Source organism: Oncorhynchus mykiss, chromosome 3, assembly GCF_057628025.1.
Source record: "Oncorhynchus mykiss isolate SJ-2025 chromosome 3, ASM5762802v1, whole genome shotgun sequence".
Taxonomy (NCBI): domain Eukaryota; kingdom Metazoa; phylum Chordata; class Actinopteri; order Salmoniformes; family Salmonidae; genus Oncorhynchus; species Oncorhynchus mykiss.
In genome coordinates this window covers 18,326,694-18,352,489 of record NC_143024.1, presented here as the reverse complement: position 1 = coordinate 18,352,489, position 25,796 = coordinate 18,326,694, and the positions used below count along the sequence as shown (strand labels likewise).

Here is a 25,796-nt window from a genome sequence, read left to right as displayed (position 1 = left end):
TATGTGTCTTACTGCTTTGCTTTATCTTGGCCAGGTTGCAGTTGCAAATGAGAACTTGTTCTCAACTAGCTTGCCTGGTTAAATAAAGGTGAAATAAAAATAAATAAAATAAAACACATGTAGTGACTTGGCTCTTTTTATTCATGTAAAAATATTCATTTATTCAGAGCCACGTGCTCTGCCACAGATACAGTTACACACACACGTCACACACACAAACAAACACAAACACACATACCACACACAGACAAATTCACACACACAGTTGTAGGCGCAGTGACCGTACGTACATACCCCAACCAGAAGCCATAGATTACAGGCAACATTCGCACTGAGCTAAAGGGTAGAGCTGCCGCTTTCAAGGTGCGACCCCAGCCACCCCAGTCATAGACTGTTCTCTCTACTAACGCATGGCAAGCGGTACCGGAGTGCCAAGTCCAGGACAAAAAGGCTTCTCAACAGTTTTTACCCCCAAGCCATAAGACTCCTGAACAGGTAATCAAATGGCTACCTGGACTATTTGCATTGTGTGCCTCCCCCCAAACCCTCCAACCCCTCTTTTTACACTGCTGCTACTCTCTGTTTATCATATATGCATAGTCACTTTAACTATACAGTCATGTACATACTTGCTCAATTGGGCCGACCAACCAGTGCTCACACACATTGGCTAACCGGGCTATCTGCATTGTGTCCCGTCACCCACCACCCCCTCTTTTACGCTAGTGCTACTCTCTGTTCATCATATATGCATACTCACTTTAACCATATCTACATGTACATACTACCTCAATCAGCCTGACTAACCAGTGTCTGTATGTAGCCTCGCTACTTTTATAGCCTCGCTACTGTATATAGCCTGTGTATAGTCTTTTTACTGTTGTTTTATTTCTTTACTTACCTATTGTTCACCTAACACCTTTTTTGCACTATTGGTTAGAGCCTGTAAGTAAGCATTTCACTGTAAGGTCTGTTGTATTCGGCACACGTGACAAATAAACTTTGATTTGATTTGAGCGGGAGCACAGCATACCAGGGCAGCGTGTCACTACACTCTGCATTAAAGAAACACAGGGCCCCTCTGATTCACAGTTATTATCTGTTAAGCTGGTATATGCTGATCACTGATATAGTCCTGAGGTCACTATAGTTTACCTTCCCCAGTGAGCCAAACAACCTGGAAAGGAGTGCAGATAAACAAATTCACTGTCAAACTCATTTTTGGTTTAACAAGATTCCCTGTGCCCAAATGTTCCGAGTGTGATCAGTAGGTTTATATTTCATTTTTCTTGGTGTATCTCACGCACTATAGTGTCCCTGTTTTTGCATTCCTCCTCTTCTCTCCCCTCCATGTCCATGGTAACCTGCTGAATAACAGACACATTTCTGTAACCCCAACCCTCCTTAAAGGCTGCACATTCAGGCTATAACCCTGGTTATTTGCCCTGATAGCTCACACAAGTCTGTTATCCACGGCTATCTGCTCACTGTTTCCAAAGTCTCTGGCAATGTGAAAGTTGTGAGTATAATGTTTTAGATCGGGGCTTTCCAACACTATTCATAGAGAGCTACCCTCCGGTAGGTTTTCACTTCAACCCTAATCTAGCACAGCTCATTTTAATAATTATCTGCTTGATAAACTGAATCAGGTTAGTTACAACTGGGGTTGGAGTGAACATCTACAGGAGGGTAGCTCTCCAGGAAAAGAGTTGGAGAGCCCTGTTTTAGATTATAGTCTTGAAGAGTGTTAATTCTTCTTTAGTAGTTCGTATGCATTTAGCTCAGACTGAAGGTACTGTGAGGTGTCATGTTTCAGACTGGTGTCAGAGAGGGACAGCATTGTGATCCAGAACCTTCTATTTAACTAAACAGTCTGGTACATCATCTTGTGTGGGGTGTGTGTGGGAGGGGGAGGCTGAGAGTGTGGCGTGACTGCTGAGAAGAGGGGGGGGGGTGAGGATGTGGATGTGGTGTGACTGCTGAGAAGAAGAGGTGGTTGCTCTTCTCTTCCTGCACCTTGGTTGGAAGGAGAGGTAACAACAGTATTCTTCTTCTCCTGCACAGATTGTTAGCTGGAGGTGGAGTAGTAATGTAACCAGAGGAAAACTGTTTATTTTGTTTGGTTAATAGAGTGTCAGGAATGTTTACGTGCCACAGGGTGTGGTTTTGCTTTGGACATATTTGTGTTGTCAGAGCTTATTTGCTTGACATGCTTGAAGATGCTTCTCTTAATATGCAGTAGTAGAAATATGTTATCCCAAAGGGGAACTGGTTTAGTTGCATTGCTGTTTATTTAATCATTCCCTGGAGGTTTAGTTAATATTTGTATTCCAACTTGTCAGACACTCCTAACCCTCCTCATAGGCTACCCTGTCAGGCTATAACCTGTTTATTAGCCCTGATATCTGACAGTAGTCTGTTGTCCACAGCTGTCTGCTCATTGTTTTCCAAGGTCTCTGGCAAAGTGAAAGTTATGAATCTAATGTTTTAGATTATACTAGTGGAGAGTGTTTATTCTTCTTTAATAGTTCTTATGCATTTAGCCCAGACTGTAGGTGAGGTGTCATGTTTCAGACTGGTGTCAGAGAAGGACAGCATTGTGATCAGAACATTATACTTAACTAAACACTCTGGTCTGGTTGACTTGTTATGCATAATGATCTGGTCACTGTGGCTTTTATGTGAGCTGTAAATGTACAGGATAGAATGATCAGATGAAGTTTTTTTTTTGGGGGGGGGGGGGGGGGGGGCTGAGAGTGTGGCTTCACTGCTGAGAAGTTCACAAGGAGGGGGGGGCAGGGGGTTGTGTTAGGGTGTTGTCTTGAAGACACTTCATCTCTCTCTCTGGAAGTGCTATAATATTCAGTTTGCTTTACATAACTGGTCTGATATTCTGTCTGTTTCTGAGAAATGTTTGAACTGAATGGGGAAGTAAGAACCCACTTGTTCACTGTGTCACTCCAATTCAAACTGTGATTGTTGAACCTAGACTTAAGTTACTGCTTCTTCTGTCTTGTTGATGTGTTATGTTCGTTTCTGACAACACATTTCAGCCTACTGTCTCAACAACCTCACACCCAGTCCTGTCCAGACCCGCTGACCCCAACAAATCCTTACCACATCCAATGAGCATAACTGGGTAGTTTTCCAAATGCACCTCTCTCTCTCTCTCTCTCTCTCTCTCTCATGCTCTAACACATTCTTTCTGTAGGGGTTTTCCTGTGAGGAGGGCTGGATATGCTTTATTTTCTCTACATGCTTTAAGATGCTCCTCTTTAATACATAGTAGTAGAAAACTATTATCCAAAAGGGGGAACTGGTTTAGTTATAATGCTGCTTATTTAACAATTCCCTGGAGGTGTAGTTAATAATTTCATTACAACTTGTCTGATTTCTAACTGAATCCTACCCTTCCTTATAGGCTACACATTCAGGCTATAACTCCGTTAATCGGACCTCTTAAGGTATAGGGGGCAGCATTTTCACTTTTGGATAAATAGCGTGCCCAATTTCAACTTCCTGCTACTCATGCCAGGAATATAAGATATGCATATTATTAGTATGTGTATAGAAAACACTGACGTTTCTAGAACTGTTTGAATCATGTCTGTGAGTATAACAGAACTTATGTAGCAGGCAAAACCCTGAGGACTAACTGTTCAGAATATTATTTTTTTTGCCTCTGACTTTTCCCTGAGTTGTCTTTGCCAAGGGATATTTTCAGTTCCTACCACTTCTACTGGATGTCACCAGTCTTTGGAATTTGGTTGAGGTTATTCATTTGTGCAACGAAGAAGAAGCACATCCTGGAACAACGTTACACTATTGAGAGTTGCGCAAGACGTAAAAAGGAGCATGGTTTGTTTACTTGCTGTTGTCACGGTCGTCCTCCTCTTCATCTGAAGAGGAGAGGCGAGAAGGATCAGAGGACCAATATGCGGCGTGGTAAGTGTCCATGGTAAAATCTTTAATAAAGAAAGACTGAACACTATACAAAAGAGTAACAAAAACAATAAACCAAATTCGACCGTGAAGCTACAAAATGAGACCTGTGCTGACACAAGCCACTAACATAGACAATCACCCACAAACAAACAGTGCAACCCAGGCTACCTAAGTATGATTCTCAATCAGAGACAACTAATGACACCTGCCTCTGATTGAGAACCATACTAGGCCGAAAACATAGAAATGCCCCAAAACATAGAAAAACAAACATAGACTGCCCACCCAACTCACGCCCTGACCATACTAAATAAATACAATACAACGGAAATAAAGGTCAGAACGTGACAGCTGTATTGAACACAGATAGCCCCGTCTACAATTTGATCGATTATTAACGTTTAAAAATACCTAAAGTTGTATTACAAAAGTAGTTTGAAATATTTGGGCAAAGTTTACAGGCAACTTTTGAAATGTTTTGTAGTGACGTTGCGTTTTTTGGCAGCTGTTTTTTTCTGGATCAAAGGCGTCAAATAAATGGACATTTGGATATATATGGACGGAATTAATCGAACAAAAGGACCAATTGTGATGTTTATGGGACATATTGGCGTTCCAACAAAAGAAGCTCATCAAAGGTAATGCATGTGTTATATATATTATTTCAGTGTTTTGTGTAGCGCCTGCAGGGTTGAAATATGCAACTCTCTTTGTTGACATTGTGCTATCATCAGATAATAGCTCTTAATGCTTTTGCCGAAAAGCTTTTTAAAATCTGACATGTTGGCTGGATTCACAACGACTGTAGCTTTAATTACATGTGTGATTTAATGAATGTTTGATTTTTATATAATTATTTGAATTTGCCGCGCTGCATTTTCCCAGTTTTTTTCCCAAGTGGGACGCAAGCGTACCCTATACCATAAGAAGTTAATCGGACCTGATTTCTATTTTTCGTTTTTTTATTTTATTTTTAAAATATTTTTTATTTTTGTTCATGTTCAACATTTTTTATATTTTTTGTACCCCTTTTTATCCCCAATTTTCATGGTATCCAATTTTCTAGTTACAGTCTTGTCCCTGCAACTCCTGTACAGAATTGGGAGAGGCGAAGGTCGAGAGTCCTTCGAAACACAACCCAACCAAGCCGCACTGCTTCTTGACACAATGCCCACTTAACCCGGAAACCAGCCGCACCAATGTGTCGGAGGAAACACCGTACAGCTGGCTACGTGCCCGCCACAAGAGTCGCTAGTGTGCGATGGGACAAGGACATCCCTGACGGCCAATCCTTCCCCTAACCCTGAAGACGCTGGGCCAATTGTGCACCGCCCCATGGGTCTCCCGGTCGCGGCCAGCTGCAACAGAGCCTGGACTTGAACCCAGAAACTCTAGTGGCATCTCTAGTGGCACAGCTAGTACTGTGCCAGTCGGGAGGCATTTGCCCTGATTAGAGTTGTGAAGTGTGTTTATGCTTCATTAGTAATTATTATGCATATATCTCAGACTGTAGGTGTCATGAGGTGTCATGTTTCAGACTGTTGTCAGAGAGGGACAGCATGGGGGGAGGTCTTAATCTTAATGTACATGCTCATTGTATTCTATTCTTTATGGTGTTGAGGGTATGTTTCTGGTTGCTGTTGTGGAGTATCTTCATCACTTATCTATAGCAGGACAGCACACTTTTGTTACAGTCCAGCTTTATGGTAAAACCCTGCTTCAAACTGCTTCAAACTAATCGTGGCCTAGATTGAAGACCAATAACAGTCAGTTGATTAGTTGAAATAGTTGTGTTATAGATAGTTTACCTAAGCAGCCCGTATATGCTACAGCTCAGCGTTCAACACCATGGTGCCCACAAAGCTCATCACTAAGCTAAGGACCCTGGGACTAAACATCTCCCTCTGCAACTGGATCCTGGACTTCCTGACGGGCCGCCCACAGGTGGTAAGGGTACGCAACAACACATCTGCCACCCTGATCCTCAACACGGGGGGCCCTCAGGGTTGCAAGCTTAGTCCCATCATTAAGTTTTCTGACGACACAACGGTGGTAGGCCTGATCACCGACATAGATGAGACAGCCTATAGGAAGGAGGTCAGAGACCTTGCAGAGTGGTGCCAGGACAACAACCTCTACATCAACGTGAGCAAGACAAAGGAGATGATCGTGGACTACAGGAAAATGAGGGCTGAACATGCCCCCATTTACATCAACGGGGCTGTAGTGGAGCGGCTCGAGAGTTTCATGTTCCTTGGTGTCCACAGCACCAACAAATTATCATGGTCCAAACAGACCAAGAAAGTTGTGAAGAGGGCACACCCTTCCCCCTCAGGAGACTGAAAAGATTTGGCAAGGGTTCCCAGATCCTCAAAAAGTTATACAGATGCACCACCGAGAGCATCCTGACCAGTTGCATCACCACCTGGTATGGCAATTGCTCAGCATCCGACCCTAAGGCCCTACAGAGGGTAGTGCATACGGCCCAGTACATCACTGGGGCCAAGTTTCCTGCCATCCAGGACCTACAGTTGAAGTCATAATAATCGGACCTCTATCCACCGGATGTGTACCAAACTCACTAAAAGTGGCAGTAATAAAGCCTCTCTTGAAAAAGCCAAACCTTGACCCAGAAAATATAAAAAAACTAATCGGACTATATCGAATCTTCCATTCCTCTCAAAATTTTTAGAAAAGGCTGTTGCGCAGCAACTCACTGCCTTCCTGAAGACAAACAATGTATACGAAATGCTTCAGTCTGGTTTTAGCACTGAGACTGCACTTGTGAAGGTGGTAAATTACCTTTTAATGGCATCTGTCCTCGTGCTCCTAGACCTTAGTGCTGCTTTTGATACCATCAATCACCACATTCTTTTGGAGAGATTGGAAACCCAAATTGGTCTACACGGACAAGTTCTGGCCTGGTTAAGATCTTATCTGTCGGAAAGATATCAGTTTGTCTCTGTGAATGGTTTGTCCTCTGACAAATCAACTGTAAATTGCGGTGTTCCTCAAGGTTCCGTTTTAGGACCACTATTGTTTTCACTATATATTTTACCTCTTGGGGATATCATTTGAAAACATAATGTTAACTTTCACTGCTATGCGGATGACACACAGCTGTACATTTCAATGAAACATGGTGAAGCCCCAAAATTGCCCTCGCTAGAAGCCTGTGTTTCAGACATAAGGAAGTGGATGGCTGCCAAATTTCTACTTTTAAACTCGGACAAAACAGAGATGCTTGTTCTAGGTCCCAAGAAACAAAGAGATCTTCTGTTGAATCTGACAATTGATCTTAATGGTTGTACAGTCGTCTCAAATAAAACTGTGAAGGACCTCGGCGTTACTCTGGACCCTGATCTCTCTTTTGACGAACATATCAAGACTGTTTCAAGGACAGCTTTTTTCCATCTACGTAACATTGCAAAAATCAGGGCTGATTTCAAGGTTTTACTGCTAACATACAAAGCATTACATGGGCTTGCTCCTACCTCTCTCTCTGATTTGGTCCTGCTGTACATACCTACACGTACGCTACGGTCACAAGACGCAGGCCTCCTAATTGTCCCTAGAATTTCTAAGCAAACAGCTGGAGGGAGGGCTTTCTCCTATAGAGCTCCGTTTTTATGGAATGGTCTGCCTACCCATGTGAGAGACGCAGACTCTGTCTCAACCTTTAAGTCTTCACTGAAGGCTCATCTCTTTAGTGGGTCATATGATTAAGAGTAGTCTGGCCCAGGAGTGTGAAGGTGAATGGAAAGGCTCTGGAGCAACAAACCGCCCTTGCTATCTCTGCCTGGCCGGTTCCCCTCTTTCCACTGGGATTCTCTGCCTCTGACCCTATTACAGGGGCTGAGTCACTGGCTTACTGGTGCGCTTTCATGCCGTCCCTAGGAGGGGTGCGTCACTTGAGTGGGTTGAGTCACAGATGTGATCTTCCTGTCTGGGTTGGCCGTGGCGGAGATCTTTGTGGGCTATACTCGGCCTTGTCTCAGGATGGTAAGTTGGTGTTTGAAGATATCCCTCTAGTGGTGTGGGGGCTGTGATTTGGCAAAGTGGGTGGGGTTATATCCTTCCGGTTTGGCCCTGTCCGGGGGTATCATCGGATGGGGACACAGTGTCTCCTGACCCCTCCTGTCTCAGCCAGTAGTTTATGTGTCGGGGGGCTAGGGTCAGTTTCTTATATCTGGAGTACTTCTCTTGTCTTATCCGGTGTCCTGTGTGAATTTAAGTATGCTCTTTCTAATTCTCTCTTTCTTTCTCTCGGAGGACCTGAGCCCTAGGACCATGCCTCAGGACTACCTGGCATGATGACTCCTTGCTGTCCAGAGTCCACCTGACCGTGCTGCTGCTCCAGTTTCAGCTGTTCTGCCTGCGGCTATGGAATCTTGACCTGTTCACTGGACGTGCTACCTGTCCCAAACCTGCTGTTTTCAACTCTCTAGAGACAGCAGGAGTGCTGGAGATACTCTTAATGATCGGCTATGAAAAGCCAACTGACATTTCCTCCTGAGGTGCTGACTTGCTGCACCCTCGAAAACTTCTGTGATTATTATTTGACCATGCTGGTCATTTATGAACATTTGAACATCTTGGCCATGTTCTGTTATAATCTCCACCCGGTACAGCCAGAAGAGGACTGGCCACCCCTCATAGCCTGGTTCCTCTCTAGGTTTCTTCCTAGGTTTTGGCCTTTCTAGGGAGTTTTTCCGAGCCTGCATTGCTTGCTGTTTGGGGTTTCAGGCTGGGTTTCTGTACAGCACTTTGAGATATCAGCTGATGTACGAAAGGCTATATAAATTGATTTGAAGTAGGAAGTTTACATACACTTAGATTGGAGCCATTAAAACTCGTTTTTCAACCACTCCACAAATTTCTCATAAACAAACTATAGATTTGGCAAGTCAGTAAGGACATCTACTTCGTGCAAGACACAAGTAGTTTTTCCAACAATTGTTTACAGACAGATAATTTCACTTATAATTCACTGTATCACAATTCCAGTGGGTCAGAAGTTTCCATACACTAAATTGACTGTGCCTTTAAACAGTTCTTGCTTGTTTGTAGGTGACCAAATACTTATTTTGCACCATCATTTGCAAATAAATTCATAAAAAATCCTACAATGTGATTTTCTGGATTTTTTTTACTCATTTTGTCTGTCATAGTTGAAGTGTACCTATGATGAAAATTACAGGCCTCTCATCTTTTTAAGTGGGAGAACTTGCACAATTGGTGGCTGACTAAATACTTTTTTGCCCCACTGTATTTCAAGGCCTACCTTGAAAATCAGTGCCTCTTTGCTTGACATCATAGGAAAATGAAAATAAATCAGCCAAGACCTCAGACAAAAAAATTGTAGACCTCCACAAGTCTGGTTCATCCTTGGGAGCAATTTCCAAACGCCTGAAGGTACCATGTTCATCTGTACAAACAATTGTACGCAAATATAAACACCATGGGACCACACAGCCGTCATACCGCTCAGGAAGGAGACGCGTTCTGTCTCCTAGAGATGAACGTACTTTGGTGTGAAAAGTACAAATCAATCCCAGAACAACAGCAAAGGACCCTGTGAAGATGCTGGAGGAAACAGGTACAAAAGTATCTATATCCACAGTAAAACGAGTCCTATATCAACATAACCTGAAAGGCCGCTCAGCAAGGAAGAAGCCACTGCTCCAAAACCACCATAAAAAAAGCCAGACTATGGTTTGCAACTGCACATGGGGACAAAGATCGTACTTTTTGGAGAAATGTCCTCTGGTCTGATGAAACAAAAAATGGAACTGTTTGGCCTTAATGACCATCGTTATGTTTGGAGGGAAAAGGGGGAGGCTTGCAAGCCGAAGAACACCATCCCGACCGTGAAGCACCGGGGTGGCAGCATCATGGTGTGGGGGTGCATTGCTGCAGGAGGGACTTGTGCACTTCGGAAAATAGATGGCATCATGAGGTAGGAAAATGATGTGGATATATTGATGCAACATCTCAAGACATCAGACAGGAAGTTAAAGCTTGGGCGCAAATCAGTCTTCCAAATGGACAATGACCCCAAGAATACTTCCAAAGTTGTGGCAAAATGGCTTAAGGACAACAAAGTCAAGGTATTGGAGTGACCATCACCAAGCCCTGACCTCAATCCTATAGAACATTTGTGGGCAGAACTGAAAAAGTGTATGCGAGCAAGGAGGCCTACAAACCTGACTCAGTTACACCAGCTCTGTCAGGAGGAATGGGCCAGAATTCACCCAACTTATTGTTGAAACGTTTGACCCAAGTTAAGCAATTTAAAGGCAATGCTACCAAATACTAATTGAGTGTATGTAAACTTCTGACCCACAGGGAATGTGATGAAAGAAATAGAAGCTGAAATAAATAATTCTCTACTATTATTCTGATATTTCACATTCTTAAAATAAAGTGGTCCTCCTAAATGACAGGGAATTTTACTAGGAATAATGTCAGGAATTGTGAAATGAGTTTAAATGTATTTGGCTAAGGTGTATGTAAACTTCTGACTTCAACTGTATATACTAGGCAGTGTCAGAGGAAGGTCCCAAAAATTGTCCAAGTCTCCAGTCACCCAAGTCATAGACTGTTCCCTCTGCTACCGCACGGCAAGTGGTACCGGAGCGCCAAGTCTAGGTCCAAAAGGCTCCTTTACAGCTTCTACCCACAAGCCAGAAGACTGCTGAACAATTAATCAAATGGCCAACCGGACTAATTGCATTGATACACACCCCCCCCCCCCCCCCCCCCCATTGTTTTTGCACTGCTGCCACTCGCTGTTTATTATATGTGCATAGTCATGTTTACCCCTTGCCTGCATCTAGCTGATCTAGGGTGTAATCATTAGTCTTTCCAAGCCAAACTTCTTGATCATCTTGATGGTAATAACTTGTATTATAAATCACTACATTCCTCCCTCAGCCATGTGCAGACCAGAAGTGTAATGGTTGTTATAGAACATGTGTAAATTATAATTAATTGGTGGGATAAAGGGCATCAACTTTAGAATAAGCTCATCTCTGCTTGATTAATAACTGGCCATATTTTCCTTTTTTGCCCCATTCAAAATACCCTGGTAGATGCGTCATGGGTAAAACATTTGTTTTTCCATACTTATTCCTAAGAATAAGAGTAGGCTTTAATAGACTGGTGTCAGTATTAGAGGACCAACAATTATCCAAGGCACTGGTTTAATGGTACTGATTGACAAGAATCTGAATGTGAAAATGTATTAAAAGATTACAACTTTAAGAAGAGTTAAAGTGATGGAATTAAGGCAGAGATAATGCAGCAGCATCCTGATCTGGGGGTTTGGGTAGTCCTGAGTGCTGTCCCTGTCTCTGGTGGTTGTGTCCAAATAGCTTGGTTAAGGGATGGGTAGTCCTGAGTGCTGTCCCAAAAAAGGAAAGAGATAGGGAAGAGAGAATGAAAAGGATGTAGCAAGCAGTATTTACAAATGTCTGGTGGTCAGGTCCTCAGTGACAATCACAGTATCTACGAATGTCTGGTGGTCAGGTCCTCAGTGACAATCACAGTATCTACGAATGTCTGGTGGTCAGGTCCTCAGTGACAATCACAGTATCTACGAATGTCTGGTGGTCAGGTCCTCAGTGACAATCACAGTATCTACGAATGTCTGGTGGTCAGGTCCTCAGTGACAATCACAGTATCTACGAATGTCTGGTGGTCAGGTCCTCAGTGACAATCACAGTATCTACGAATGTCTGATGGTCAGGTCCTCAGTGACTTTATAATATATAGGCAAGTCTGTTGTTACAGCCTGATAGAGAACACACTCACCCTTATATGACAAGGTTTTCTATTTTGCGCTTTTTGATACACCTGTAAGCAATGATGCCAATGCAAACAACGACCAGGACGAGTATCAGTAAACACCACCACAGTTCACCCCCTTAAGAACAACAGATAAAAACACACAATTATTGAATAAGTATGTATCATATTACAATTGGAGGACAAATTATTTACAATGAGGAATCATAAAGCAATAATCAATCAAAGGATTAATACAATTACAAAAGGGAGACGGTAACAGTTGCAAAGCCACTGAGGAGTAGATTCGTCTGTCAGAGGGAAATTGTCAGTGTTGAGCAGCATTGCTGCGCTGTGCATTTCTGCACTCACCAGGACGTCCATATTGAGCAGCAGCTCCCGTGAAGTCTGAACCTGCCACCAAGACAAACAACTCAACAGCCAGACTGCAGATGTCTTTGTTAGGGATTCACTCAACTGTACACAGGACAATTAAGTCTCACTAACAAAGCTAGGATGGGAATCAATCTGAGTGTCAATTTGGATAATGCTCCATTTTAAGGTAATTTTCAATTGAGCCACCGTGAATGTGATCTCCACTAAGGCAGAAACATTGCCTTTAAAAACGTGCATTGTGGGCAAAGCTCAATCAGACTGAATCCCGGCCTTAGTGTTCAACTCAGCAAGGGATTCTGCATAAATAGTGCTGTGTAAAATGACCATAACATTCTCTACAGCCAGTTTGTGAAAATAATACAGAATGTTTGAATCAATGACTCACCATTCACAGTAGTTGGTGCGATGCCGATGACAGGGCAATCTGAAATAGCAGAACAGGGCTGATTAGCCTACATGCAACAATTGACAGACGGATCACATATGGAAATGTTTTTTTGGTGATAGATTTTTTTTCTCATACTCTATAATATAGGCGACTGGTAACTTCCTATAGCCCCCTGTGTTTATAGACACCCAGGACCATCGATTTGTTCACTCTACCCACTAGCATTTAGTTCACGTTGTACTATTGTGGGCCATCACAGAGACACTCACTGGCTTGTTCATAGTTGGTAATGGCTGTGCTGTTGGCCTCCAGGGCAGGCTGGATGCTCTCTGAGACGTTTCTGCACACAGTGTAATAATAATCCAGACTACAAATGGTGCACCTCCCAGAAGGAGGATAGGGGGTGGATGTGCATTGCTGGAAAGGACCTGGCATCGTCAGCAGATTCTGGTTCAGGTCACCATTATGATCAAAACATTTCGTCACCTCTGGGCACTTTGTGTCGTTACACAGGAAACACATGTCCTTCATTGCAACTGAGAGAAACAGTGAGATGTATTCACACAAACAGGCAGAGGAGGATTACACTGTTGGCCAGAACAGGGGGGGGGGGGGGGGGGCATTAATACTGATGAATGATAGAGAGTGTGTTAACATAGCTACCTTTTTCCGAATCCAACCTGTGAAATAATGGACCAGGAATATTAGTCGAACTCAAAACAATACAAATTCCTGCAATAATTTGTCATGACATCTCTTCGAGTATGAGTTTCAGGGTGCCATACAAGCTAGAACAGCTACATACATTTGAAACAAATAGTCAAACCGAAAACTGCAGACAAAAATGCTATCTTCCACTAAGATCAGTGGGTTAAACTGACAACGGAGTGAAGAGTAGAAAGGGGGGCAGGGGGGAGATTCTCGGTACAACACCGGGACATGTGGTTCGAAGTATTCTAGTATTATTCTGCAGGTTGGCATTTATTGTCATGAATCTTACCTTGGAGGCAGTTCTGCTGGTTCGCGCCCGGGTATGGGCGAGGGGACGGTCTGAAATTATACTGTTACACATACAGGGCAAGATTCATGACAAACGGCACCCTGCTCCCTATCCTGGCGCGTAAACTCTGAAACCGCAACAAGGTTATCGAGTTAAGATAACTCGATATCGAGTTATCGAAATAAGATAAAATACTCTACGTCTACAAGCGTGGCCGATACAATTCCATAACAAGGTATAGAAACACCATGAAAGACAGCGGTAACAACATTCAACGACCCAACCGACACAATGAAAATAAAAACTCACCTGGCGGTTGTATCCTTTGGTACCGGCGCAGTATTTTCTGGCTACTGTTATCTACCGGTGCGTGCAGCCCTACTTTCTACCCTCTCCGCCTCTAGCCTACTTCAAATTACATGCTGAACAGACAGCAAGCGTGCTTTTTTGTCCACCCTGGTGTCTGGTACCGGTCCAGTATTTTCTGGCTACTGTTATCTACCGGTGCGTGCAGCCCTACTTCCTACCCTCTCCGCCTCTAGCCTACTTCAAATTACATGCTGAACAGACAGCAAGCGTGCTTTTTTGTCCACCCTGGTGTCTGGTACCGGTCCAGTATTTTCTGGCTACTGTTATCTACCGGTGCGTGCAGCCCTACTTTCTACCCTCTCCGCCTCTAGCCTACTTCAAATTACATGCTGAACAGACAGCAAGCGTGCTTTTTTTTGTCCACCCTGGTGTCTGGAAGGTCTGAAGTTACACTGTTACACATACAGGGCAAGATTCATGACAAACGGCAACCTGCTCCCTATCCTGGCTCGTAGACTCTGAAACCGCAGAGTCTGGTGTCAGACAAGCTCAGGACATGCAGGTTGACATATAAAAACAAACTCTGAACCACCTATATTAATTTGGGGACAGATCGAAAATAATTAAACATTTATGGCAATAGCTAGCTTTCTGTTGCTAGCCAATTTGTCCTGGGATATAAACATTGGGTTGTTATTTTACCTGAAATGCACAAGGTCCTCTACTCCAACAATTAATCCACAGATAAAAGGGTAACGTTAAACCGAGTTCATTACTAGCAATCCCTCCTCATTCAGGCTTCTTCTTTGGACTGTATCTACTACTACTCATGCAGGTCCAGGATTTGTTTCAACCTGTGTTCGTTTGCGTTTCACACGTGTTTTATAGCACCAAACGCTCCAGGATGAGATCTAACAAGATATGCGAGAGCACAGTAGCTGCATTGCTCAGGACTCCTGGCAGTTAGTTTTAGCTTCTTTGGTTCTGCTGCCACCTTCTGGTCAGTCGAGCGTTGGAAATGTAAACTGATGTCTTGGCTCTTCTGCCACTGGCCCTGGCTTTGGCTGCAAGTGGTGAGTTGTCCTGTAATGCCATTGCTGCAGACTCTGTAGAATGCACCACTTATTTCGCTACATTGTATGGATACTCAACTATTGTTGTCCATGTTCTAAAGCAGGCTACTGCACCTTGCATGTAGCTTGGTAGCCGTAGCGTTTCTGCTTTAGCCAGCAACTCATCATGCATGACAATGCCAAATAAGTCTTTAAAGCAGGAACAAGCTGGTAAATGTGCTGCAGGTACTGTTCCTTTTCCCAATGAGTGTCATTATTACTGCTAATTAGAGATGGGTCCTGGGGGATTGCAGTTAGCTGGCTTGTTGTTTATCAGGCAGCCTGCTCCATGTGGAGGGTATCTGCTGCTAGGTTTAGGAACAGAACCTTACAACTGGCCTCTCCGTGTGGTAACCTACAGTACCATAGTCTGCTGTGTGTGTAGCCATATGTTACAGTGAGGCAGGGCAGTACTATTGTGTCAAAGTTGTTGGTACACCTAATGCCCAGTCATGATGATTATATTTATGGGATCCTGAGTGGCTCAGAAATCTAAGGCAGTGCATCGCAGTGCTAGAGGCGTTTCTACAGACCCGGGTTTGATCCCAGGCTGTATCACAACCGGCCGTGATCAGGAGTCCCATAGGGCAGCGCACAATTGGGCGGGTTAGGGGAGGGTGTGTCTGGGGTACGCCGTCATTGTAAATGAGAATTTGTTCTTAACTGACTTGCCTAGTTAAATAAATGTATATATATTTTTTTTAAAAGTCAATTTCAGGACCAGTTTATAAAGTCAACATTTTCAGCCTGTGTCATATTTCTAACAAAGAAATTGTTAGTTAATGCAGTGTGGAACAACATTTGATCTCTTTGTTATTAATATGCCATTGTGTTCATATTGTTATGTAATGTTTAGTCAAATATGGCCACGGCTGTTTCCCAAACTCCAGTCATCCTGTGTCTTTTGGCCTGCAACAGGGAAACAGGGAAAGATGGTAGCATTACTTATATTACTGTGAGGCTACTTGATTGAATATAGGGCCTAGTCATTCTGACATTCCCATCCATTGTCCAATCTCTTTATCTTCAGAAATACAAATATTTGTTTACCTGCATCTCACTCTTATTTGTGCAAACATTCCACTACCTCACTGAATGGAGGGAGCTTCTGCCCTAAGTAGTCTTTGATAATCACAAAGATATGAAACAGGACTAAACCTCACTACAAGGTTTTTTTTTTTACCATGTTACAAAGTTGATATGATGCCATAGGGTAATCCCAAGGATTTAAACTTCCATGAAGGTCAGTTAAAGGTCAATGTGTGGAATGGACGTACAATAACAAGATCCACAGGGCCTTGATTGGTGTGCCCACTCACAGATATGCTCCCGAGTGGCGCAGTGGTCTAAGGCATTGCATCCCAGTGCAAGAGGCGTCACTGTAGTCTCTGGTTGTGATTGGAAGTCCCATAGGGCAGTGCACAATTGGCCCAGCATCGTCCAGGTTTGGCCGTGGTATGCCGTCATTGTAAATAAGAATTTGTTCTAGACTGACTTACCTAGTTAAATAAAGGTTACATTTAAACATTAAAAAAATATATATACAAATGTCATGTCTCTCATGTTTGAGTAGGTACAAGTTGCAACTAATCACTGGTTCAGGGTTTGATGTTTTCATGTTAACGTGTATTTGAAAGTTCACCTGTGTTTGAGTCATTTGAAAAGATTACGTAAAAGAGATTTTAAGCCTTTTTCCAAGACACAAAACATTTCTTCTCCGAGAGTGTATTTCTCTCTGATATACAGTCGTGGCCAAAAGTTTTGAGAATGACACAAATATTCATTTTCACAGTCTCCTGCCTCAGTTTGTATGATGGCAATTTGCATATCCTCCAGAATGTTATGAAGAGTGATCAGATGAATTGCAAATAATTGCAAAGTCCCTCTTTGCCATGCAAATGAACTGAATTCCCAAAAAACATTTCCACTGCATTTCAGCACTGCCACAAAAGGACCAGCTGACATCATGTCAGGGATTCTCTCATTAACACAGGTGTGAGTGTTGACGAGGACAAGGCTGGAGATCACTCTGTCATGCTGATTGAGTTCGAATAACATACTGGAAGCTTCAAAAGGAGGGTGGTGCTTGGAATCATTGTTCTTCCTCTGTCAACCATGGTTACCTGCAAGGAAACATGTGCCGTCATCATTGCTTTGCACAAAAATGGCTTCACAGGCAAGGATATTGCTGCCAGTAAGATTGCACCTAAATCCACCATTTACCGGATCATCAAGAACTTCAAGGAGAGCGGTTCAATTGTTGTGAAGAAGGCTTCAGGACGCACAAGAAAGTCCAGCAAGCACTCACAATTTTACCTAAGAACACAGCCATGAATAAAGAATGGTACCAACACATCCTCCGAGAGCAACTTCTCCCAACCATCCAGGAACAGTTTGGTGACGAACAATGCCTTTTCCAGCATGATGGAGCACCTTGCCATAAGGCAAAAGTGATAACTAAGTGGCTCTGGGAACAAAACATCAATATTTTGGGTCCATGGCCAGGATACTTCCCAGACCTTAATCCCATTGAGAACTTGTGGTCAATCCTCAAGAGGCGGGTGTACAAACAAAAACCCACAAATTCTGACAAACTCCAAGCATTGATTATGCAAGAATGGGCTGCCATCAGTCAGGATGTGGCCCAGAAGTTAATTGACAGCATGCCCGGGCAGATTGCAGAGGTCTTGAAAAAGAAGGGTCAACACTGCAAGTATTGACTCTTTACATCAACTTCATGTAATTGTCAATAAAAGCTTTTGACACTTATGAAATGCTTGTAATTATACTTCAGTATTCCATAGTAACATCTGACAAAATATCTAAAGACACTGAAGCAGAAAACTTTGTGGAAATTAATATTTGTGTCATTCTCAAAACTTTTGGCCACGACTGTAGTATGATAATGATTATCTTTGACATAAAATGACTATTACTGTAACATGGCCAACATATCATTCCCACACACAATACTCAGGCTTGTATGAGACACACACACACAGAGCGTATGCACCTGGTGTGACACCTGTACAGGTAACCTCCCAGGAGGGAGGGAGGGAGAGAGGGAGGGAGGGAGGGAGGGAGAGAGGACACATACACTCTTCTCCCGCTGAACATACTGCTGTTACATACTCTACTCCACATCCAAAAAGAAAACACAATTCAGTAAGTACATTTATCTTTGGTTTGGTTGTGGTTAGAACTGTGTTGGTTGTGACCTCCATAATGGTTAGAACTGTGTTGGTTGTGACCTCCATAATGGTTAGAACTGTGTTGGTTGTGACCTCCATAATGGTTAGAACTGTGTTGGTTGTGACCTCCATAATGGTTAGAACTGTGTTGGTTGTGGCCTCCAAAATGGTTAGAACTGTGTTGGTTGTGGCCTCCAAAATGGTTAGAACTGTGTTGGTTGTGGCCTCCATAATGGTTAGAACTGTGTTGGTTGTGGCCTCCATAATGGTTAGAACTGTGTTGGTTGTGGCCTCCATAATGGTTAGAACTGTGTTGGTTGTGGCCTCCATAATGGTTAGAACTGTGTTGGTTGTGGCCTCCATAATGGTTAGAACTGTGTTGGTTGTGGCCTCCATAATGGTTAGAACTGTGTTGGTTGTGGCCTCCATAATGGTTAGAACTGTGTTGGTTGTGGCCTCCATAATGGTTAGAACTGTGTTGGTTGTGGCCTCCATAATGGTTAGAACTGTGTTGGTTGTGGCCTCCAAAATGGTTAGAACTGTGTTGGTTGTGGCCTCCAAAATGGTTAGAACTGTGTTGGTTGTGACCTCCATAATGGTTAGAACTATGTTAGTTGTGGCCTCCATAATGGTTAGAACTGTGTTAGTTGTGGCCTCCATAATGGTTAGAACTGTGTTGGTTGTGACCTCCATAATGGTTAGAACTGTGTTGGTTGTGGCCTCCATAATGGTTAGAACTGTGTTGGTTGTGACCTCCATAATGGTTAGAACTGTGTTGGTTGTGGCCTCCATAATGGTTAGAACTATGTTAGTTGTGGCCTCCATAATGGTTAGAACTATGTTGGTTGTGTGTTGTTGCTCTGTTAATTGCATCATTATCTAATGATTGACAGTGTGTTGATTTTTACATTTTGAAGTAAACAATGATCTGTCTCACAGAATAATACTTATAATACTTTAAAAAAAAAAATGCAATCTATGAATAGTTAATCTGTGAAAAATGCATCACTAATGTGCAAGGACAGAGTATTAACAATTGACTAATGAACTAATTCAAATGAATAAGATATTCAGAATAGACAGGACTGTATTTAGAGGAGACAGTCCCAGGAATTTGTAACCAATGTATATTCATATAGTCAAATAATTATGTGATTGATAATTATGACCATAAACCCCAGAATCACCACGCTCAGACAGGCAGATTGCATGACACACCTCAAGGCCTAAATGAGAAGTCAAATCTCCAGAAGCCATATGCAAATGGATTAGAGAGGAAAGTCTTTTACAGAAGCTATGATAGGAAAGCGGTGGTTTTGAAAGAGAGACATGGAAAGAGAGGAGGAGAGAGAGAGAGGGAGACAGAGAGAGCGAGAGAGGGTGGAGAGAGAGGAGGAAAAGAGTAAGGTAGAAAGGAAAATATAACCGAGAGAAAGATCGAGAGATGGAGAAAGAGCGTGACATAACATATCAATTAAAGTACATGTTTTTCTCAGCATGTTCTCCTTTACCCCCAGTGGGCTTACTCCATGGTGCAGGTAACTAGGTGGATAACTAGGGCGGTAGCTAGGCAGCTGTGAGCTCACAGCCTCAGAGGAGGAAGCCTTAAAGAATATACCCCAGTATCCCTGAGACCTGGCTCACATGGAGACACGTTATCCAACTGACATTTTTCGGACAATAAAAGTTGTCTTTTACTGAGAACAAAGGGATGCACGATAGATAGAAACAATATTAGAATTACGTTTAGCGAAAGGTGTGATATTAGAATGATTCCACTCTCTCCTCACCTCCCTCCCTGCTGAGGAAACAGACACAAACATGGACTCTGCTTCCCGCTTCTATTTCCAGCCCAATAGCACCATGAAATACCCTGACTCTGACCGTGAATGGGTACCTCAGCATTCATCTTCATTTACATAGCTAGATATATTCAAAATATGCAAATACACTGACAGTACTCTAGTTATACACCAGGAGTGTTGCAAACAATTATTTACATAATGGGGATTGTATCCATTTTAGACACAAAGGCCATATTTGGTCTTGTTTTATGTAAAGTTATACAGTGTTTTTTTATTTATTTTAAATCATTTTAAATTTTTACCCCTTTTCTCCCCAATTTCGTGGTATCCAATTGTTGTAGTAGCTACTATCTTGTCTCATCGCTACAACTCCCGTACGGGCTCGGGAGAGACGAAGGTTGAAAGTCATGCGTCCTCCGATACACAACCCAACCAAGCCGCACTGCTTCTTAACACAGCGCGCATCCAACCCGGAAGCCAGCCGCACCAATGTGTCGGAGGAAACACATTGGTACCTTGAGCATGAGCGAGTGCTTAGTCACAGAAATATGACAAACAAACAAGGGAGGAGAGTTCAGAACAGATGTTGGATGACTTACTAAACACGGTACTGAATAGCCAGTAGGGTATTTTACTTAACTCTGACCTATGACCTCTGACCCTTTCCTATCCAGACTAGGCTCACTGGCATGTTTCTATGACGACGCCCCAACCCTAAACTCCTCCTTGAGCCGGCTCCTCCTCTCTCAACTTGATGACTGTAGCAACTCTGGAGTCAACAAGGTATCCCCCAGTCTCTCTCTCTCTCTCTCTCTCTCACTATTTCCAAAGTTGTTGTTGTTTATATTCTTTATAACTCAGGAATCACTAAAGTTGGGATTTTACAGAGAACAATTATGGGAATAATCTGTGGTGTTTATTTTTTAACCCTCCTCTTCCTCTCCCCTCCTCCTCCTTCAGCTGAAGAAGAAGCTCTTCAACACTGTGATGTCATTATCTGTGGATGTTTCCAGTCCTGAGCTGCTGCGTGCGCTGGGTCCCGGTGTTACGCTGCTTTCCCCTTTCCATCTCTCCCAGTTCTCCCCCGACGCCCTCAAGGACACCCTGATGTCACTGGGGTCAGAGGTGAAGTGGGGTCTGACCCAGGCCAAAACACTGGCCAATAAACTACTGCAGGGGAAGCAGGTGAGAGAGGTGTTACTCTTATCAATATGCCTTAGTCTCAGTCAGTACTATTAACAGGCTTCTCAACTGGAATGTTTAGGCGATCCTCTTCTATTGTATGAGGGGCCGAGGTAGGTACTAATGGTCAAATAGACAGCAGCTCTAAAAACTCTAATTTCTGTATCTCTTCTCTTCCTCCTTCCCTTCCTTCCTTCCTTCCTTCCTTCTAGTCGTGGCTGAAAGAGACTCTGTCTGACCTGATGGACAGCCTACCTAGCCCTCCGGTCCCTAACCCTCCTCAGGAGTTTAGTAGGGGTCCGGACCTCTCAGCCCTGCGATGGAAACTCTTCTCTCTCTTCACCTCCACATCTGAAGTAATGCCCATGCGCAGGAGAGCAGGTGAGAGAGGGAGAAACACACACACCTAAGGTGCAGATAAGAATGTGTGTGGGATTATTTTGAAAATGAACATAATAAAGACGCACATTACAATACATTTACCACAACCTCCCTGGACCCTCTCTCTCTCTAGTTCTCCCTCAGGGGGAGGCGGGCCTTACTGTGTCACTGTTGGAGGAACTGGGTGGAGCCAACGTCTACTGGAGCCCAGCCCAGCTCTCCAAGATGGACGCCGGCACAATCACCGCTGTCATGGAAATGCTGGGGGAGGTCCTTGATTACAGCGCGAGCAACTAGTTGTGCTCAGAGAGGAGGCCATCCAGGTAGATGGCCAAGCTCAGGCACAGATCAGTTTACCCTCTTCAAGTCTACGGGGGTTCCGAAACATACCTTAGATCAGTGTCTAAATCTTGGAGCCATTTCATCCAACTCCACAGAAGTTAGAAGAATCTCAAGTGCAGGGGTGAGGATCTTTTTTTTGTTCTGCTATTGAGTGAGCTGTGCATTCTGAGCTGTGCTGTACTATATTGTACTACAGGCCTGGGGTCCAGTGTCAGGTTTGAATGAGAGCCAGGTGCTCCAGCTGGGCTGTGTCTCTCAGGGGTTCAACCTCACTGAGCTGGCCAGCCTCCCCTTCTCCTCCCTGGACACTCTGGAGACACTTTCCCGCTGCTCCTGGACACAACCACAGGTACTGTATATATGAACCTTCACACACACACACTAACTAAATACTAGACTCTAATGGTGATCATGTCTGGTCCCTGGCAGAGGGAGGCTGTGTGGAGCGTATTAATGAGACATTGGGAGAACTGGGAGCTGTGGAGTTGGTGGGACTGGACCAGTTCATCTGTGGTCTGGACACTGAGGAGACTGGTCAACTCAACACTGATGCCTTCAGGTCAGACATGGACAGTGCGTGTGTGTTTGTGTAGCGGGTTTCTTATGTACCACAGGAGAACCAAGAAATGAAGAGCAACACCACGGCTGTCTTTTAGGCTTTTATGTTGATCTGCAATAGTATTGTGAAAAGACAGGACAGGAACACATTAGTCTCCAATGCACCATCTGACTTGTTGTTTTTTCTCTCTTTGTTTTCTCAGACTCACACACATACATAAAGCCATAATGTATACTATAAAATAATAACCAGTCCTTAATACAAAGAATGTATAATCTTAATTCTTAGACAATAGAACCATACCTGCAATAGTATTGTGAAAAGTCTCCAATGCACCATCTGACAAGTTGTTCTACACAGGAGCATGAAGAAAGGTAAAACACATATCCTGTCTCACATCCCCAATACATTGCTAGATGCTTTCAGTGTTGACAGTACCAAAATACAAGAACTCATGTACAAAAACACTGCAACATAAACAAGTTACAACGTGAAATCGCCTCTATTCCATTCAGACCGTAGAGGACCAAACTACATCTCCCATAATGCAACGCCAGCACCAGCTCAGCTAACCTTCTGCATCACAGAAAGGCATGCTAGCTAGCAACAGCAGCACTTTTAGCACTCTGTAAACTATATTAATAACAACAATACAACTCTGAAAGTTACATGTTTCAATAGTCGTTAGTAGGTGACACAAGCACCCAGATGAAATAAAATACATTTAATGAAACAAAACCCGAAGATGTTAACATCATTCAGCTACTGTAGCTGCCTACCTAACATCAACAGGCAGCACCAGTAGCGCTACAATTAAAAATAGACACCAAAAGTAAAGTTCCTGGCGATCATAGCGATCTGACTCCCCCCTTCTCTCTGAACTTGGAATATTCCTGTTCGCGGGCTTTGGCCACTGACCTTCAACCTGGTTGTTCTGTTCTGCGTTGTGTACTATTCTAATAATTTGAAATTTGATGGAATAACCATTTTAACTCTACTAGATTTGCGTGAGATTATTTTATAATGTGTTATATATCTCTATAGGGAGGCAGTACAGTCGGTGGGCGAGGTGCAGTGCCCCCTGGCAGTAACAGAGCTTCTGAAGCAGCGTGCGGTGGCTGTGTTTGGGCAACAATATGGGTCAGATACACTCCTCTGTTCCCCTCTTTTTCTCTCTCTCACACACTATTGCTCTCACTTATTTTGTGAAATACATTTTAAAATGTAAGCCATTTCTCCTCCCTCCTCTCTCTTTCTCTCTCTGCTTTATCTCACTTTTCTCCAGCTGGTTTGAGTTTGTCAGAGTTTCTTTCTCTCAGTCCCTCTGCCTTCTCATTCCTCAGTCCGACCAGCGTTCCCCTCATCCCCCCAGACCGCCTCGCTGTGAGTACACTCTCTCCCTGCCTCCCTCTATCAATTTCAAATTAAGGGTTTTATTGGCATGGGAAACATGTTTACATTGACAAAGCAAGTGAAATAGATAAACAATAGTGAAATAAACAGTGAACATTACACTTACAAAAATTCCAAAAGAATAAAGACATTTCAAATGTCATTACAGTGTTGTAATGATGTGCCAATAGTTAAAGTACAAAAGGGAAAATAAATAAATATGGGTTGTACTGACAATGGTGTTTGTTCTTCACTGGTTGCCCTTTTCTTGTGACAACAGGTCACACATCTTGCTGCTGTGATGGCACACTGTGGAATTTCACCCAGTAGATATGGGAGTTTATCAAAATTGGGTTTGTTTTCGAATTCTTCGTGGATCTGTGTAATCTGAGGGAAATGTGTGTCTCTAGTATGGTCATACATTTAGCAGGTTAGGAAGTGCAACTCAGTTTCCACCTAATTTTATGGGCAGTGAGCACATAGCCTGTCTTCTCTTGAGAGCCAGGTCTGCCTACGGTGGCCTTTCTCAATAGCAAGGCTATGCTCACTGAGTCTGTACCTGTAAAGTCACGGTGGTCAGGTATTCCGCCACTGTGTACTCTCTGTTTAGGGCCAAATAGCATTCTAGTTTGCTCTGTTTTTTTGTTTTCTCATGATTTGGTTGGGTCTAATTGTGTTGCTGTCCTGGGGCTCTATGGGGTTTGTTTGTGAACAGACCCCCAGAACCAGTTTGCTTAGGGGGCTCTTCTCTATCTCTGCTGTGTACCACTGAGGTTTTCTAATTACTAGGTTTACGGAAGAAAAATAGGTGACTTTGGAACCCAGCACTCCATACTCTTCTGTATTCTGATCAGGCACTCTCAACCAGCCAGCTGAAGGCCCTGGGTCCTGACAATGCTGCCATGGTAACTAATGCACAGTGGGCAGTGCTGGGGGTGGCACAACGGGCCGCTCTTGGCAATGCTCTGGGTGTGGCCTATGACCGAGTGGCCTATGACCGCACAGAACCGACTACAAACCCACTCAGAAACCTGCCCCAACTCTCAGGTGAGTAGGAGAGAGGGGACTGGGAGAGGAAGAGATGAATTCTGCACTCATAACAAGTGGGAAACTCAGAAAATACTACTTGTAAAGCGTTCTAGTGCTTTGAACTAGTTGAGAATGCCGATTGGCTAATGGCAAACAACTGAGCTCACAGATTTTTTATTTAGCTAAGTCAGTTAAGAACAAATTCTCATTTACAATGACGGCCTACCGGAGAACAGTGGGTTCAGGGGCAGAACGACCTTGTTAGCTCGGGGATTCGATCCAGCAACCTTTCGGTTACTGGCCCAACGCTCTAACCAATAGGCTACCTGCCGCCCTATTATTGACAAGTGGATATTTCCCAGTCATATGCTGGTAATTACAAATTTACGAGATGTTATGAACACAACATGAGTGAGAGATGGAGATGGGTAGAGATAAAGGAATGCTCCTGTGGTCAGGTAAGAGAAATAGTTGATTAGACTATGAGGAAGAAACTGAAATAAAGATGTATAGGCAGGAGAGAGAAGGTCAGTGGTATAATGTATTTTTTTCCTCCACCAGGAGCATCTATGCTGGGAACTCTGGGAGTTGGAGTCTTTATGCGGCCCTTGTTCCTACTGCTGGGGTTTGTCCTGTAGTGAAACTACACATCCAATAGACACGCATGACATATGGAACTACTCATGCATGTGTTGAACAAGAAGAGAGATTGTTGATAATATGGCATATTTTAACACATTTAACAGTAACAAATATAACTTTATATCCTGCTTCTTTAAAAAAATAATAATAATCTAGATTAAGCCAGAGCAGGCCTTGAGCACATCAAAGCAGATACCTGTGACAATGTAAAAGCACTTACATATTTCTTTAACAAATATAAAGATCTTATCTTTTTATATCTTTGTTGCAATGGGGGGTCTCTTCTAGTAGGACAATGCTGGAACATGTAATGATGTGTGAGTCGGTGTTGTTTG

The 25,796-nt window shown here is 43.3% G+C and overlaps 2 protein-coding genes and 3 long non-coding RNA genes across 7 annotated transcripts; 4 read left to right on the top strand and 1 right to left on the bottom strand.

Moving 5' to 3' along the window:
- The first annotated feature begins 1,995 nt into the window (after positions 1–1,995).
- LOC149984434 (uncharacterized) lies at positions 1,996–9,074 on the top strand. Its single transcript, XR_016492445.1, has 2 exons — positions 1,996–2,033; positions 8,218–9,074. It is a non-coding gene; the product is annotated as an uncharacterized LOC149984434 (long non-coding RNA).
- A 2,059-nt stretch (positions 9,075–11,133) lies between these two features.
- Positions 11,134–14,749, bottom strand: LOC110508400 (uncharacterized). Of its 3 annotated transcripts, XM_090223512.1 has the most exons (8): positions 13,827–14,346; positions 13,518–13,644; positions 13,181–13,197; positions 12,787–13,053; positions 12,515–12,553; positions 12,106–12,147; positions 11,761–11,872; positions 11,134–11,350 (listed from the first exon to the last, which is right to left on the bottom strand). In XM_090223512.1, exons 4-7 carry the CDS (start codon positions 13,046–13,048, stop codon positions 11,763–11,765), a joined length of 453 nt encoding a protein of 150 aa, XP_090079638.1. In that variant the 5' UTR covers positions 13,049–13,053; positions 13,181–13,197; positions 13,518–13,644; positions 13,827–14,346; the 3' UTR covers positions 11,134–11,350; positions 11,761–11,762. The 3 variants fall into 3 exon arrangements, with proteins under 3 accessions (XP_090079638.1, XP_090079633.1, XP_090079628.1); XM_090223507.1 differs by lacking the exons at positions 13,518–13,644; positions 13,827–14,346 and adding an exon at positions 14,529–14,749; XM_090223502.1 differs by lacking the exon at positions 13,518–13,644 and having other exon boundaries at positions 13,827–14,364.
- Positions 14,750–17,993: 3,244 nt separating this feature from the next.
- Positions 17,994–21,119, top strand: LOC149984433 (uncharacterized). The gene is made up of 3 exons (XR_016492444.1): positions 17,994–18,103; positions 20,609–20,717; positions 20,895–21,119. It is a non-coding gene; the product is annotated as an uncharacterized LOC149984433 (long non-coding RNA).
- Positions 21,120–21,328: 209 nt separating this feature from the next.
- Positions 21,329–23,085, top strand: LOC149984432 (uncharacterized). Its single transcript, XR_016492443.1, has 3 exons — positions 21,329–21,497; positions 21,631–22,188; positions 22,269–23,085. It is a non-coding gene; the product is annotated as an uncharacterized LOC149984432 (long non-coding RNA).
- Positions 23,086–23,287: 202 nt separating this feature from the next.
- Positions 23,288–25,718, top strand: LOC149984431 (uncharacterized). Its single transcript, XM_090223492.1, has 4 exons — positions 23,288–23,538; positions 23,684–23,781; positions 24,645–24,837; positions 25,381–25,718. The coding sequence occupies exons 1-4, from the start codon at positions 23,535–23,537 to the stop codon at positions 25,455–25,457; spliced, it is 372 nt and encodes a 123-aa protein (XP_090079618.1). The 5' UTR covers positions 23,288–23,534; the 3' UTR covers positions 25,458–25,718.
- The last annotated feature ends 78 nt before the right edge of the window (positions 25,719–25,796 follow it).

Bases quoted from the DNA above. Each gene is read 5' to 3' on its own strand.
- LOC110508400 (XM_090223507.1), bottom strand. From the start codon at position 13,048: ATGAAGGACATGTGTTTCCTGTGTAACGACACAAAGTGCCCAGAGGTG. The intron at 12,554-12,786 runs GTGAGTGTCTCT...CTGCTATTTCAG, and splicing joins TACCAACTATGAACAAGCCA to ATTGCCCTGTCATCGGCATC. The intron at 12,148-12,514 runs GTGAGTCATTGA...TCTTGGTGGCAG, and splicing joins CGCACCAACTACTGTGAATG to GTTCAGACTTCACGGGAGCT.
- LOC149984431 (XM_090223492.1), top strand. The intron at 23,782-24,644 runs GTGAGTACACTC...TATTCTGATCAG, and splicing joins TCCCCCCAGACCGCCTCGCT to GCACTCTCAACCAGCCAGCT. The intron at 24,838-25,380 runs GTGAGTAGGAGA...TTCCTCCACCAG, and splicing joins AAACCTGCCCCAACTCTCAG to GAGCATCTATGCTGGGAACT.